The following is a 16,643-nucleotide window of genomic DNA, read 5'->3' on the forward strand; positions in this document are numbered from 1 at the left end:
ATTGCTGAAATAAGTTATATTTGTGCCCAGCTGGGTGGGGGTAGTGTATACCTTTAATCCCGGCACTCAGGAGGCAGAGGCAGGTGTAAGTTAGAGGCCAGCCTGGTCTACAGAGTGAATTCTAAGACAGCCAGGGCTACACAGAGAAACCCTGTCACGAAATAAAATTATGTTTGTTCTCAAAGGAATAGATTTTAGCTATTATACAAGGGAAGACTCAGAGAGGTTACACACCCTTGCTCAAGACCACACAGCATATTAAAGAAGAATACAGAATGGTGTTGACAATTGTAATATGCAAGCTGAAGTGTACTTCAGTGCAGTGGGCACGAGGCCCTGGGTTTCATCCCCGCCACCACAGACACACAGATATACAGACACAGAGACAAAGACAGACAGAATGACACAGACATACAGACACACAGACACATAGACACACACAGAGAGAAATAGCAAGAGATACACACACACACACACACACACACACATCTACACAGCAACACTCAGGCATGCTGGACTTCAGTTTCCCCTTCTGAGTTGATGGAGTGGCTGGGCCCTGGGTGTCTGGGGCCCTGCCCCTCTGTGACACCCAACAGCTCCTGCACCTTCTCTTCCTGCTTACCCGATGCCCTGAGCTATGTCTTGCTCCTCTGGCTACTGTGCAACACTTGAAATCAACACAGTGAAGAGGAGGCTCCTCGCTCCCAGCCTTGGCAACTCAGCCTGGCTCCTCAGAAGCAAACCAGCATTTAACAGACAAAGAAAGGCTCAGAGAAGTCACACACCTTGCCCAAAACCACACAGCATATTAAAGACATTCGTAAGCATAGTGCTTCCCCACCAGATGAAGCCCTTACTTGGTGGTGGTGGTGGGGGAGGGCTCCTAGACCTTGCATCACTTTCCCTCCATTTCTTGGTCCTTGGCTGTAATTCCAGGACCCCAAGCAGACTGACAGCTGGGCATGCTATCTGGCTTTGTTCCCAGATCCTTTCCGGAATAGGCTCTGGGGTGCTGGGTGCTGGCAAGGGTCTAGAGATGGGAGGGGGAGGGTCTAGCTTAGCAGTCCAGCTGGTTTGGCTGACACTTGGCAGTAGGGACCAGAGCCAAGATGGGGCTGTAGGCTGGATGGAGGAGAGACTAGAGGCTAACATGGGAGACCGCGGGGCAGGAAGCCTTTGTGTTCTGTTCTGGTACCTCTCTGACACCTTCCCCCAAAGCCAGAGACCCTGGGTAGGCTGAAAAGTGCTACCCCAGAAGGTATTCTGGAGATACCAACCTTGTTCTCTCCAGGCTTCCCCGGAAACCATCCCATGTCGCCCCCCAATACCCCAAAGCTCTGCAGAGGCTGCCGGGTGAATCTAAGGACCCAGCCCTCTCTTTTCCCTGCATAAAGACACCTTCAGGGACGAACTTCAGATGAGTGGCTTAATCTCTCTGAACCTTAGACTGCACAACAGGGGCAGTAGTGTCCACCTAGCGGCAATGCTAGGAAATGAAGGGACAAAATCTAGCAGGGCTCAGTACAGCGCAATGGGAAGATGACAGACACCTCACTACAGTGAGACTCGTGGTACAGTGCCCTCGCCATTGTCACCAATGTCTACTGCTGCTGTTCCATTCCTTCTCTGACTTCAATTTATCTCTAAACCTTGTTGGGGATGCTGAACAAAAGCTTTCTAAGAGGCCGCCCACCTGGACTTGAAGACGGTACTGGAGGGAATACCACCCTGCCCATTTTCTAGAGGAGTAAACTGAGGTGCTCAGAAGTAAAGCCTGCCGGTGATCTCCTGTTGCATCTCTAGATCTGCCTAGGGAGGAGGCAACCTGAGGCTTTGACACACACAAAGTCTGGGTTCTCTGAAATGCAGCTCTGCTCACAGGGGTCCACTGACTGACATAATGCAGTGCAGTTTCCAACTTCCTTCCCAGTGCAGCCCTCTGTGTCTGTAGAGCCCCAGGCCCTCTAGAAAGCCCGGCTCTAGCAGCTGATGAAATCCCCTCTCAAGAGAGCCATGATCACATGGTTCCAATGCAAACCAGCTGGCCTCTGGGAGGAAATACCCGCGTGGGCACTTGTCCCTCCTGCAGAACACGGGGACAGCCAAGGGACAAACCCATACTGCCTGCATCACCCGCAGATTGCTCCCCACATCAGCAGGTCAAACATTCTTATTTAACCAAATACAGCTATTCTATTACCTCAACAAAACAGCCCCAGCGTCAATCTCTACAACTCCAGAAGAGGAACCTGGGGGATTCTCCGGAAAGGCTGTGCGTTTCTAGCTTTAACCTTCGTGCTTCAGATTCAGTCTATTTCTTCTGTTTTAGAGGGCAGAAACAATGCCTCTTTTCACTGTAGCCGGCCCAGCTTCTCTTCTCGGCTCTAAAACAGCTCGCGTTTGTTTTCACCAACTTTCCTTTCCAACTTTCTCAAACGCAGAAGTGCTTTTGATTCTCTTCGTCCTGTCCTTTCAACTAAAGCCCCGGGAAGGAGCGTCAGAAGTCTCATCCAAGAATTCACAGCAAGCAGATGCTGACTCTGCCTCCCGGAGCAGAGACTCGCTTCGCGCCTCCCTGCGGTGCGACTTTGGCTAAACCGGGCCACCTCTCTGTTCCTCAGTCGCCTGCCTCCCGTGTACCAAGAAGGAACTGGCCCTATTTTGGCAGCTCCTCCCACTATGGAGAAACCCTTCCCATGCTGCCCCCCAACCCCGCTGGACAAAATAAAAAAGGAGGAAAAAACTTGCGTTAGGTATCCGGGGACAGCGAGGCTCTGAGGCTGCCTGCCGGCAGAGTTGTTGCTGGGTGACCCAGCCTCACACAAATCCTAGAAGAGCAGCGCCCCACCTCCCCGGTCACCAAGCAACAGGGCCACGCCTGCTACCCAAACACCGCCGGCAGCCCCGCCAATGACCACCCCCAGTCCCCCAGGACCCTAGTACAGGGGCTGGACAGAGAAGCCCACGCCCCCACTGCGCGGAGGTGGAGACTGAGGCCGGATAGGCGACACTAGGACGTCCGGGTGTCCCAGGGTGCGGCTAGGTCCATGATCGCTCGCTCCAGACTCCCGGAGCCACGATCGGTCCCCGCGCGCGTGTGTAGCTCCCACGTGGAGATATCCGAAGCCTCGCGGGTCCTTCAGGGGCCAGTGCTGCAGCGCTGTTCGCTCTCGTCCCCACCCTCTCGAAGGGGAAACTGAGTCCCCAAAGGCTGAGTTTCACGCCCCCCCACGAGCCTCGGTCCAAGACTCACCTGCAGCTGGCACCACGCGCCCTGGTTTCCCGGAGTTGAGCGGCAGACAAAGGCCTCCAATCCGCGGGCGAGGCGGGGTGTGCCTGCTTTGCATAATGCCCGCAGCCCATCGGATATGGCAGAGGGGCGGGCTCCTGGGGGCGGAGCTTCTGTGAAATCCACCAATCATTGAGAGGCTGGCAGCTCCGCCCTGTCTCCTAGACTTTGCCGGCTTCGGGGAAACAGGTTCCAAGGCTAAATGGACTGAAATCTTAAATCTTTTGGGCTGCATCTCCCTGTGCCAGCCTTCCCTAGCTTAGAAGGGGAAACTAAGGGCCGGAAGGGAGGATATCTATGTGAGGTCCACCGAGCCACCATGAGGAAGGAGTCACCAAGTTTGAGGACAGAGATCCGCTACTTCCTCGAATTCTACCCTCTTGATCCTCAGCTGTGTAGCCTTGGGCAGTCCACTTGACCTCTCTGAGCTGTTTGCCATCTTTACCTGTAGAGCACATTACTGACACAATTTGGAGGAACTGTAGTAATAAATTGTGCGCTCATTATGTGGTACTAGGCTCCCGTGAGATAGACAGGGTTACCACCGGTCTATTGACTACAGCAACACCCTAGAGATGGACCCGGAAATGCAAGCCAGACAGGGACGAGGTAGGAATAATGTTTTCCACTAAAGCCACCTTGAACAATGGTGGTGTGGCGTGTCAGACTGGCCTGGACCCCTTTCCAGTTCTGTTTGTTATTTGTCAATGCAGAATGGCAAAAATTCTAATTCAACACTGCGACTTTTGGGGGTGCGGGGGAGGGGGCGTGCAGACAAATGGCTTCAGCCCCTCCAAGACATGTATCTGTTTAACAACAGACCTATTGCCAGATGTGTCTCAGCCAGATGTGCCTCCTCGTGCAGATGGCTCCCCTATTGCCTTACTGCCAGACACTCCCGACACAGCCAACAGCAGCTAGCAAGCATTGGCTAGCCTCAGTCACCAAAGGACTACTTGGGTACAACGGCCCTCCAAATTGTGTCAGGTAAAGATGGCAAACAGCTCAGAGAAGTTAAGCAGACTGCCCAAGGCTACACAGCAGATGATCAAGAGAGTAGAATTTGAGGAAGTACAGATTCCTGATCAACCCCTGCACTCCCTACATCCAGCTACCCCACTGCGTACCCTGGTTTCTTACACAGAGAGCTGCAGGTAGTTTAAAGGTAAACTTGGCACTCCTTTGGGCAGGCCTACATTGCAAGAACCCCAAATTCTTCGTCTGCTAGGCTTCTTCAAGCTGTGACAGAAAATGCTGGGGTAGGAAAGGCCTGTGTGCATCTCACCATGGAAGTGAGCTGCTCTGGTTAGTTTTTATTGTCAATTTGACACAACCTTGAGCTGCCTGGGAAGAAGGAACCTTTCTTGGAGAATTGTCTCCATCGGATTATCTTATGGCCAGTCTATAAAGATTGTCTTGGGAGGGCCAGCCCAATGTGGGTGGCACCATGCCTAGGCAAGCAAGCCTGGTTGTAGCTGAACAAGCTGGTGTGAATGGTTCTTGCATCCGGATTCCTGCCTTGAGTTCCTGCGTTGGCCTCCCTTAATAACGGACAGTAACCTGTGATGTAAAGTAGCTCCTTTCCCCACTGAGTTGCTTTTGGTCATGGTGTTTATCACAGAAATACAGATTACAACATGAGCTACTCTCCTGTGGTGGAACAACATTCCCCTCTGAAAGGTTCTGGAACAGAGGGGGCAATGACAGATACTTGGTGAGGTTTACCATCTGCCCAGACCTGTGAGAGTTTCCCAGCTGGGATGAGCCCCTTTGAGACTCTCCAGCTATCCACTCCTCATCTTTAATACCACACACACACACACACACACACACACACACACACACGCGCGCGCGCGCGGGTGCAAGCACGCACGCATGCACGCACAAGTCAGGGGACAGATACAGATAGCCAAGAGTCTGAACTTGTTCTTACTAAGTTCACTGCCAAGGAACTTGGAGGTTTAAATTACTAGAAAGTGGGCCTGGCTGCAGGTATTGGAGAGGCTGACACAGCAGGATTACAAGTTCAAGGCCAGCCTGGGGTACAGCTCTTATAAAACTGGGGTTAGAGCTCAGCTGTAGTATTACGTAGCCCTGGGTTCAGTCTAAGGTACTTCAAAAACGGGTAAATGCAATACCCTTGGAATTTAGGAGTAAACACCCATTAGGAATACACCAGTGAACCCCGTCAACGGAGCCAGGCTCAGGAATCCTGGAAGCACAAGAAACTCATTCTTGTCCTACCCTTTCATAGAGCAGTCTTGGGACTTGGGGACTCTGTCCCCAAGGGGTTGGACCAAGTAGCAAGCTGGTAAATTAGGGCCGGTACAATGTATATGCCCTGTCGGTCAAACGGCAGTCCAGTGACTAGCCTACGAGCTCTCGACCAGCCAGCAACAGCTTGGAAGCTGTGCATTCAGTACAAACCACAAGGCCCTGAGCTGGGTAAGGTAAGACATTCTTCTGTTATAAAGAATCCCATGGGCAGGGCATCCCTAGGCCTGTGGCTGTCACTCTATGGCCTGTACTTGTTGTCACTTACTGTGCAATTCTGGATTCCAGGTGTGTGACTCTGATCACTTTTGGGGACCTGTTACTGAACCTATCCCATGCATTTTACAGGCAGAGGACCTGAGCACGGGGCGAGTCACCTGCCACACTTCCTCAAGAATCGAATTGATGATGTCAGGAGCCCTGACCCTGGCAAAGCCCTGTATAGTTGTGTAGGGGTTATTCTCTCATAGAGGTGACAGACCTTACAGGGAAGGGAAGGAACAGCCATGACCCTGAGAGGGGCTGAAGCCTTCGGTGGATGAGGATGGGTACCAGCTGCCTTGGGAGAACCAAGACTTTGGCTTCTGGTAGTTTACCTGGGTTTGAAAGAAAAGGACAGCCACTAAGACTTGAACCTAAATCATTGCTTAGATTGGAGACTTAGAACCTGAACCACAGCTAGAGACCTAGAAGCCAGAGCCCTGCCACATAAATGCTTTACCACTGAACTTCCATCCCAGTCCCAGAGCAAGACCTTGTGCAAGTCAATGGAACTGACAGCCCAGCCTACCTTCAACAGAGCTCTGGGCCTTCTGGTAAAGGGCTGACCAAGCCTCTTCCACCAGACATCATAACATCAGGAGGAAATGGCTCTCAGGCTGGTCTTCAAGCAACAGGCCAAGTCAACCTTTCCTGACACTCTCCCTCAGGTCTGCTTCCAATCCCCACTGGCCTTGGATGCTGGAGCAGGGGGGTCCAGTTGGGGAGGAGCTCAGAAGAGTCCAGGACTTCACTACCCTGGCTGTGGGCCTTGCCCACAGACAAGCAGGTATGGCCAGCTCTAGCCCTGAGTGGAAACAGCTTTCCAAGCAGCTCTTGGTCTCTCTGCACTCCCAGGACGCTGTGGGACGAGGCCATAGGTACCCTCTGGGACGCATCCTATGCGGTGGCCTCCTCTCCTTCCTTAATGAGTCACTTGTCTATAAATCAGGGCTTCAGAGCTGCCTTCCTGGATTGTGCACAAGATGGTCAGTCTGGCATGTGTTTATACAGGTGCCTGCTTGTGCCCCCGTGTGCACACCCATGTGGAATCCAGAGATCAAACACAGACACCATTCCTCAGGAGCCATTCCTTGTTTAGACAAGGTCTCTCACATCAGGTTTGCTGATGGGGCAATGCTGGCTGGTCAGTGAGCCCCACGGATCACCCTGTTGGTGCCTCCCCGGTGTTTGGATTGCAAATCTATGCTACTGTGTCTGTCCTTACATACTGGTTCTGGGAATTGAACTCAGGACCTCATGCTTGTATGCCAATGACTTTACTGACTAAGCCATTTTCCCAGACCTGATGCATCTTTTTAAATGCGGTGCCCATAGCAAAAAGTACTTCACATTTTTTGAGTAAAATTTACCCTCACAGCTTCAGTATGGTCCTCCAGTGGGCAGGTGAGCCCCTCTCCTGTGTATCCCCCACAGAACAGCTGGCGTTCAGGATTCAGTGGATAGTGTATGATGCTCTGGGTGCCCCACCTGTGCCCCCTCACATCTCCCCACACAGAGAATCTAAATCCCAGCCTACAGGCAACATCATAGAACACCGACCCCTAACCTTGTTCAGATTTCTTTATTGAAAAATTAAAGTCATAAGCTCTGTATATAAATACACTGACATTGCTGGTTGCCTGCAAGGCCTCTGGGATAGGCTGGGGGTGCAAAGGGAAGCTGGGGTCTGGGGATCCCCTGAAGCACAGGAAGGGAAATAAATAAATAAATACCATAGGGGCACGGAGCGAAGAGGAAGGGGGTGCGACTGGTGTGAACAGGCGTGCTGGCGGCTCATTTGTGGCACTGAAGGTCCCCCTGGCAGGAAGCAGTCTGTTAACTTTCCTGTGTCCTCACAGCCAAAGACCTAGGCATCTGGGGTGGTAGCACCCCTCTCCAGCCTCGAGATATGTGCTCTGCCTTCCTTCCCTTCACCTAATGTAGTTTTATTGAGCTCTTACTATGTTTCTGGCACACAGGTTTTGACCTGACTTTCTGCTTGCCTTGTCTGGTTCTCTTTTTCTCCTAGTCTGGGCCAGGGGACCAGGCAGGGTGTGTGTGTCAGGGTGGGGTGGAAAGGCTGCCTGGGGCCCTGGCTGACTGCCCTGACCTCGGCCCCCACCACTAGAGCATCACGTTGAACTCAGTGACCAGAAAGTCGATGTAGTCTCTCTCCTTGGTCTTGAAGGCCTCAGCGATGATTCGGGCGGCCTCTCTGTGCTCCTTACCCCGAAGTGTCTGCCCATTCACTTCCAGAATCACGTGGCCCACCTTGAGCTGCCCACAGTTATGGGCAGAACCTCCTCGCTGCATAGGGAGACAGAAGCATGGGTTATGTGGGTACCTGGTTTCCACTACCTGCTAAGCAGCTAGATGCTGCCAATCTCAAGGCCACAGTCCTGGCAAAGTTGGGATTGTGTAAAGTAAAAGGAAGCAACTTTCCAAGCTCTAGGCTAGGATGGAGTGGAGGCAGGGAAACTGTTGGCAACCTGCCCAGGCAGCCCGACACATCAAGGAGCTTGCCATTCAAAGAGTCCCTGTGTCTGTCTCCAGGTTCTGTCACCTTGGGAAAGGCAAATCTTAAGGGTGAAGAGGAAGAGCTCTTCTTTAACACAGGGAGATGTATGCAGGGGACTTACCTGAATTGTGACGATCCTGGGCAGAGGCTGGCGTGTGTTGGCACCACCCTCAATGGCGATGCCCAGTGTGGCTGCGCTTTTCCTCACACGGACCAGGGTGGATGTTGGCTCCAGCAGGCCAGGCTGCAGGTGGGAGAAGGGTGGCCTTGATGCTTCTCAGTAGAGGGCAGCTGAAGCCTCAAATATGACACCTCAGACTGCCTGAGCTACCATGCTACACTACAGAACATCTGCCAGTCCTTGCCAGGCAGGATCAGGGCAAAGTGAGACTCCATGATTCCTAGCCCAGTGACCCTTTCGATGAGCCTGTCCAGCAATGCATCCTAAGGGTCACATGCCAAGCGCCTCCTGATCCCTAGGCCCTTCCATCCTCCACCAGGGCCCTGTGTGCACACCCAACTCACAGGTTTGTTGGCACCCTCTGTGGTCCTCTCTGTCCGGGGCAGCTCCTTGCCGTTCTTGTTTTTAGTGGATGCTGTCTGTCTGCCTCGGCCTGAGGTGCTGGCCTCTGTCTCCCCGGCATCCACGCCACTGTCCTCGCTTAGAGTCTGCCCACTGTCTGAGAGCTGAGAGAGTGTGGAGGCTGCTGGGGGACACACAATGGGACAACAGCTGTCATGAAGGGCAACCTGGGGGAGGTGATGGAGCTGGGGGCTGGATGGCTGTGAAAATTGATGCAAAGACGGAGGGAAGGATGAAGGAATACAGGGGCTGGAGGGCAGGGGATATTCCCTGCAACCTCCCCCATCTCTTGACTACCTGACCTGCCAACAGGGCTTGGCCCGACGGTCACTACTTCCAGGACTTCTGCCCTGACCCCCAGACCCCAGGCACTGACATAAATATGAAAACAGAGGTTAATGGGCCGGCTCAGCTCACAGGAATGGGCTGATGCTTTTGTTGTTTAAACCCACATAATGTCACATTGTAATGAAAGATATTTGAATTAGGAGACTTTCTTTAAAAGGTCGTAACTTCACAAGAAAACCATGAAAGGTCTGCCACCCTTTTTGTGACGACCCTGATGTGAGCTGAGTAGTGGACACGCATGTCCTGTTCCTTCACCAGCAAAGCTGCTTCATTTTGCGTGTGACCACTGGGCCCTGAGCTGGAGGCTCGTGCTTAAGAACGTGCACTGTGGACCCTGGTGTGTTGGGTAGCAATGCTTCGAAGCCTGGATGAGCGATAGATCCTCCCAGAGCTGCCTGCCCTTGTTCTCATCCTGGAGAGTGATGCAGACTCAGGGTCTTCACAGAGACTACTGTGCAGGGTGGGCCTGCATTCTCGGCTTGGCTCTGGCACTGCCTACTGCATCTAAAGCTTCACTTGGGAAATACAGAATAACAGAATGCTGGCCCAGTGCTGATGGCAGGACTCCATGAGTTAAGTACAAGCAAGGTATCTAGTCATTACTGGCTCCCAGCATCCCCTGCCTGGTATGTCTACAGAGGTCTGCTTCATCTTCTCACATATGCCAGTTCTCCCTTGGGGCATGGACACAGTGTTCAGCATCTGTGAATATGGCCTCAAGTCCCTGCTTGTCCTTTCCTAGGCTACTCAGGCTACTTAGGCTTCCCTGGGCTACCTAACACCAGGTATACATCACTTAAGCCACAAGATGGCAGCAGAGCCTAGCTAACTTGCTGGACAGCCAGCACTTCCTCCACATCCTCATTGGGCATCCCTTAGAAAAAGGGACCCCAGCCTGGGACTTTATTGCACTTTGAATTCTACACACCATTCAGAGGCCCAGAGACTAGGATTGCCACATTCCTGGAATCCAGTGCCTGATCTCTGCCAGACAGGTCAAGGGCAACAATGACCACCTCCCCAGGCACAGTCTTCCAGAGGAGGCTCAGAGATGATGGCCACAGAGTACAGGGGCAGGAGGCCCCTAACTCCACCCCCACACAAATCCTCACTCAGTGACCGACCTGGCAGTACTGCCTTTGTCTACTCCACATTACCAGGGAAGGTGCCACTCATTCAGGCAACAAATGACTAGTCAGGGGCAGTGGTGAGATTCAAATTCAAGTCTTGGCTCCAAGCTATCTTCATTCTGACCTTGAGCTAGACCTCCTGTAGGCTAGCAGGCCATTCTGCAGCACCCAGCCTAGACAGTCACAACAGGAAGTGTGACTCTAGGGACTGGAGACCCCTCCCTGTGTCCCAGAGCTGAGCAACCATACTCACTGCGAGTCTGGGGGAGAGCCCGCACTTCATTCACATCGGGCTCACTATCCGGACGATGCACCTCCACCAGGACAAAGTGCTGGTTTGCACCCATGGCGTCAGGGTGTTCAGAGGGTGATGGTGGTGGAAGGCAAGCCCCAGCTCCTGGGGTCTCTGCAGGAGGGCTCTTCAGGTGTGGTGGGGACTGGACCCGAGGGAAGGGACCAATGGGGTGCTGGTTAACCAGGGCCAGGTGGGTGTCCAGCGGCTTTCTGGAGCTGGGGTTGGCATGGGAGATGGAGGCGTAGATGGGGGAGGAGGGAGAGTTCTGTGTTGAAGGAGGGCCTGGAGTGGGTGCAGTGCCCGGTGGTGGGCTGCGATTCCGTGGTGCTGAGAAAACAATGCCCGAGTGGGCAGCAGAAGATGGAGGTACGGGGTCCTCCTTCCCTGGCTTCCGTGGCTGGCCAAGCAGGCGGTCACGACCTTGAACCAGAGGTGGTGGGGGAGGAGGTGGCTTGATGCCAGGCAGATCTTCTGAGGGAGATTTGACATCATCCTGCCAAAAGATCCAACAGGAGTAGAAGTCAGAGCCCATGGTGGCTGGAGAGGGACAGCGAGTGGTGCTGGACCCAGTGAGGACTGGGTCCCTGCTCCTCAGCTCCTGGCCACACTGCTTTGAATAATGCAACGCTCAGTGGAAAACTCTTCCCCACATCTCAGCAGCTGAGGAGCGCCAGGATCTCAGCAGGCGTCTCTGGGGACCCACTGAGTTCCTTTGGGAATTGAAGTTCTTGGCATCAGCAGGAGCTCATCACAAGTGACAAGACTTAATTAGCCACAGGCTGGGACAGGAGGATGCAGGGTTGCCGGGTGGCCATGGATCGGGCAAGGTGCACCTTTGAGCATAGTGCACCTACTGACAGTTTAAGCAGGGAGAACAGCAGAGTGCATGCTGTGACAACAGCGTAGCTGAGGTGCAGCGCTCCTGATGAGCATAAGTGGACCACGGCCACCAGCTCCTGGGAGCTCCTTAGGCCAGTGCCCACACTTGGAAAGCTCTGAGCTCTGACAGTCACATAGGGACTGTCTCAATGCTTTGACCAAACCATTTGACTTATTCTAGCCCTCAACTGTGAGCAAGTTGCAGGACTTTCATGTTACAGATGGGAAAACACAGTCACGGAGGGACTAAGAAGCTTGCCCAAGGCCACACAGGCAACAGAGCAATGGGACTAGAACCCAGGCTCTTGGCAGAGACTCTTTTCTCCCACCCACCCAGTGTCCCCTCTTTGTGGCTATCCCCAAGAAGAAGAGCCCAGGGGTCCATGAGCAAAGAAGGGAGTGCGGCAAAGCAGGGCCTTACCACAGACACATCCGGGAGAGCGTTGGTGTTGCCTTGGGTAGTCTCACCGGTTCCTTCCAGGTCTAATGTGTTCTAGAAATGGGTGGACAAGCAACAAGCTGAGCAGGCGGGAGCTGAGAGGCGAGCTCGTGTGTTTTCCAGGACCGGGAATCTATGGCCTTAAGACACCTTGTAATGGCTGAGGCAATCCTGACACACCCCACTATGGATATTTACCTTACCCATTCAAAGTGATACAGTGACTTTTTCTGTTAGTCACTTTGAAGTAATTTATTATTATTATTACTTTATTGAGGCAGGATCACATGTAGTTCATGCTGCTCTCCCTTTAAACTTGCTATGTAGTCTAGGATGGCCTTGAATTGATTCTCCTTTTGTCTACCTTCCAGAGTGCTGGGATAAGAGGCATGTGCCAATACATTCAGTGTACATGATGCTAGGAATTGAACACAAATCTTTACATACAACAACAACAACAAAACAACAACAAAACAACAACAACAACAACAACAAAAGTCTGTCAACTGAGCTACACTCCAAGCCAGGAAGTCGGTTTTTCTTTGGGGCTTCCTGATCGTTTTCAGGACTTCATTGAGCTACCTGGAGATGCTGGGGACATCTTAGGCCTGAGCTTTAAGTGTTGCGCTCAAGAGATGAAGCACTCTCAAATCTAGTGGCAGACAGAATGCTGGGGGCGGGGCATGCAGAACAAATGAGGTGTGTGTAGGTGCTGCTCCTGATAAGTGGCTTCAACCCCAAAGGGCTTAGCTTAATGTGTAAGTGGGTCCCATCTTTAAAACTATCTATATCTTCCTCCCTTCATTTTGTGTGTTAAAGAGAGTGGTGGGGAGGGGGGAGGGAGAGAGACATGCATAGAGATTATTTAGACCTCAGGGGGCATCACATGGCTAACAGCATATAATACACTGGGGGAGGGGAGGGCAGCAAGCAAGAAAGGCTTCCTAGATGGGGCAGGGCTGGACGCTGGGTCTGACTGTGAGCAAGGAGCCATGTTTCAGACACTGAGAATTGTGTGTGCATAAACAGTGAAGAACAAAGAGAATGCTTGAGGATTTTCTGTCAGCTCTTGGTCATGCTTGGACTTGAGCCTGAGGGCAGTGGATGAGGTCAAGTTTGCTTTCCACAAAGAAAAGTCATTTTGCTCACGACGTCCCCTCCTGCCAAATGCAAGCACTGTAGGCACTGGGGCCAGCCCTTTTCAATAGCCTTTGCTGGTTTGACTGGAGAGTGCTCTGCGGGCTTCCAGGTTACTTCCTGCATGGGTGGGTCTATCTGAGCAGCCCACCCATTCCCCTGCTCCCCAGTGCTCCCTACCCAGCACCCAGTCTTGGAAAAGAAATCGAGTAATGTTCAACCCTACCACAAGCAGAGCCCAAACTCACATGATTGCTGGCCCTTTCTTGCTCTCATACCTGCTGCCTCAGGGCCTTTGTACTAGCTGTCCTGCACCTGTACTATTCATGATTCACTTCCAGCTCTCCTTTAGTTATCGATGCCTGAGGCCTCCCAGAGCAGCTCTGTCTACGTTGGCACCAAACATACCATCAGCTGTCTATCCTGACCCCATTCCACTTTTCTGTACCCAGGTCACAATGTGGACTTATTATCTCTTATTCCTACTGGATAGAAACTCAGACAGGACTTGGACTACTGTGCCTTCAGTGCTCAGTTCCATGACTGCTGGGCCAACATCTACAGTGTAAATGACTGGGTTTCCATGAGTGAAAGGATTGCTTGCTTTAGCTGCTGGAAGCAGGAGCTGAGCAAGCTGGGTGCTGAGGAGGGAGGTGTTGTGTTCTTTGTAGGGGCTAGTAATGGTAGCTGGAACAAGAGGGAAACAGTTGAAGGCAGGAGGCCCAGAGGCAGAGCTTCCTGTGTATGGATTCCTTTCTCTGAAGCTTGAGAAACAGAGGACGTGTTTGCAAAAGTTAGTGACGAAGCCACATGCAGGACTCTGGGTCCTCTTCTTGGGCCACCTCTGAGCTCCTTGAGCACACATCCTTGCTACTTCTACAGCATGATGATATCCTACCTGCCTCAGGGCCTTTGCACAAGTGCTTGAGCTCTGCCTCTTATGTCAGTGTGACGACAGGTAAGTCATAGACCTCTCTGTAAAATGGGTAGCCCACCATGTCACACTGCTGATCTAGTAACCCTAGGTGGCTCTTCCCACAGGCCCTGGCACTGTACTTTGGAAGCCTAGGAAGTCTTGCAAACCGCATTCACAGTGAGGAGACTGCAAAGTGTAACTTGGCCCCTGAGGAAAAGATGATGGAGTTTTCCCATAATCCCTTGCCAACTGTCATCAGCACAGTGCTCCCTGGAAATATCCAAGATGGGTGGACATCAGAGACCCCCCCTCCTAGCTGAGATGAGTGGCAAGGCCAGTTTGTCCATGCAGGTCCTTTGTAGAGTTCCTGTCAAGCTCTGGCTGGCCTCAGCAGGAAATGCAGAATCTCTGTAGTGTCTACTCCAAGGACAAAAGAAGCTTCTGCTGTAAGCATGCATGGACAGTGTTATCTGCTGCAGGAGATGCTGGGAACTAGGGTGAGGCTCAGACGACTGCAATTAGGTGAACTTGCCCTGTTGTGGGGCATTAGGAACCTGGAGCATCGTTCAGCAAACACTGACCATGATTTAGGAGGAGAGGTGAAAAGGGTTTGAGGGTCATGAAAGGCCAGGCTGAGAACTAGGTGTCTGGGTCTCCTCCATACCTTAGAGTGTATGCACTTTTCCATGTCCATCATCTGTCACTATAGATCTTAGAGGAGTGTGACAGGCCCAAGGTTGCATGGCCATTGTTCTGGCTAATGTTATGACAACTTGACACAGGCTAGCATCATCTGATAGGAGGGAACCTTGAGTGAGAAAATGCCTCCATAAGAGGGGACTGTAGGTAAGACTGTAGAGAGTTCTCTTAATAAAGTGATGGATGGGGGAGGGGCCAGCCCATTGTGGGTGGTGACAGACTTGGGCTGGTGGTCCTGGGTTCTATAAGGAGGTTGAGCAAGCCAAGTGAGCAAGCTAGTAAGCAGCAGCCCCCCTGTACACACACACACACACACACACACACGGCTTCTGCATCAGCTCCTGCCGTCATATTCTGCCCTGTTTGAGCTCCTGACAGCGATGGGCTATGGATGTGAAAGCCTAAGTCAAACAAAGCCTTTCCTTTTCAACTTGCTTTTGGTCATGGTGCTTCATCACAGTAACAGTGATCCAAACCAAGACAGCCATTCTATAGTAACTTGGGCAACTAAGCCAGGTCTGTGTCACAGCACCCTGGAATTGGACAGAGCCCTGGTGTTTCAGGTGGGAGAGGGGACAGAAGTGGAGTGTATAGGAGGCAGCTGGTCAGAGCACAGTGCAGGCTCCATCTGCCAGATCCAGACACTCTAGAGCCCCAAGTCTCCAAGTCATGTTCCTTGTACATCTGAAATAGCCGCAGACAGCCCAGCCAAGAACTAGGGCAGTGCCAGCAGAACTCTAAGAGCAGGCTTTGAGGTCTGAGGCCACAGTGTATAACATGCATGTCCTGGATACTGCATCCCAGCCCCAGCTGCCTGCTGCTTTCCCTAAGCCCAGCAAGGGCTGACACACAGAATGAGCCCCATTCTGTTCTACAGCCTACCCTGAGGCTCAGAGAGGGTAGGTAGGTCACTTGTCCAAAGTCACCCTTCAGTGTTGGGCTACTCATTCAAGACAAGAGGTCTTTAAGACCCTATCCCTGTCCCTACTCCACCCTCCTCACAGCTGTGGGGGTGCAGAGCCGTCCCTCTCTTATATTTGAGTTGCCCCAACAGGGCCAGATTCTCATGCATATGGCTTGGGGTAATGGTCGAGGAGGGGGGAAAGGGAAATGAAAGACCAGGAGCATTCTTTGCGTTGACTCCCACTCAGGTACCAAGGCAGGTAATGTCTGGTTATCTAAGGCCAGGTGCAGCTCAGGTGCCTGGAGCCACCTCAGCAAAATAAGGCTCCTCCCCACCCCATTCCTGTTCTGCCTCCTGCTCCTTGCTTACATAAAGGTGCTATTTTCAGCTTTGTTCTCTCAGCTTTGTTACTCCCAAGTCAGGCCACTCCCTCCCCCTCCCCATCACAAAATGCACCTAAGGTTTGAAGCTGGAGTGCCCATTTCCCATTCTGTCTGTGTATGGGGGAAACTGAGGCACTGAGTTCCAAAAGCTTCCAGAAGACCATTGTGTGTGTGTGTGTGTGTGTGTGTGTGTGTGTGTGTGTGTGTGTGTGTTGGCATTAGATTTCTATGTAACAGAAGGGGGAAGGGGAAGAGAAAAGACTTTACAGGGAGAAGTATGAATAAGATGGGGAGAAGTTCTAAAGAAGAGACAGAGTCAGGGGCAGGGGGGCTGGGGGTGGGAGGCAGACAGCTCAGCAAAGAGAAAATCAGAGAGAAGAAAAGGTAGACTGTAGCATGACCACCTCAGGAGAGTTAGAGAACAGTGGGGTAAGTGGGGAGACAGAAGACCTGGCATTGCTTGGGGCAGTAATTCCTTCCATCAAAGCTGGCAACTGGCACCTATTGTGACTATTCATGAGTCCCCCATTCCACTGCCCCAGACCAGGAGAGCAAAGGAAGGGCACAGTCACCTCTCAGGGAAGGACA

The 16,643-nt window shown here is 52.3% G+C and overlaps 2 protein-coding genes across 5 annotated transcripts in view; both read right to left on the reverse strand.

Annotated features, from left to right (window-relative positions):
• Positions 1-2,293, reverse strand: part of Akna (AT-hook transcription factor) — a 44,177-nt gene extending 41,884 nt beyond the window's left edge. The window contains exon 1 of the mRNA XM_028779887.1: positions 2,201-2,293. The gene's annotated coding sequence lies outside the window, so the exon portion shown is untranslated. The remainder of the gene's footprint in view (positions 1-2,200) is intronic.
• A 5,097-nt stretch (positions 2,294-7,390) lies between these two features.
• Positions 7,391-16,643, reverse strand: part of Whrn (whirlin) — an 85,739-nt gene continuing 76,486 nt past the window's right edge. For 2 of the 4 annotated variants that reach the window (XM_028779977.1, XM_028779976.1), the window contains 5 exons: positions 11,999-12,070; positions 10,657-11,191; positions 8,868-9,049; positions 8,464-8,586; positions 7,391-8,131 (listed from right to left, as the gene is read on the reverse strand). In XM_028779977.1, the coding sequence (XP_028635810.1) occupies positions 7,949-8,131; positions 8,464-8,586; positions 8,868-9,049; positions 10,657-11,191; positions 11,999-12,070 (1,095 nt within the window). In that variant the 3' untranslated portion in view covers positions 7,391-7,948. Of the gene's footprint in view, positions 8,132-8,463; positions 8,587-8,867; positions 9,050-10,656; positions 11,192-11,998; positions 12,071-16,643 lie in introns of those variants that run through there. The other 2 variants (XM_028779978.1, XM_028779979.1) reach the window with 2 other exon arrangements.

This window comes from Grammomys surdaster, unplaced genomic scaffold (assembly GCF_004785775.1).
Source record: "Grammomys surdaster isolate TR1022 unplaced genomic scaffold, NIH_TR_1.0 363, whole genome shotgun sequence".
NCBI classification, from domain to species: domain Eukaryota; kingdom Metazoa; phylum Chordata; class Mammalia; order Rodentia; family Muridae; genus Grammomys; species Grammomys surdaster.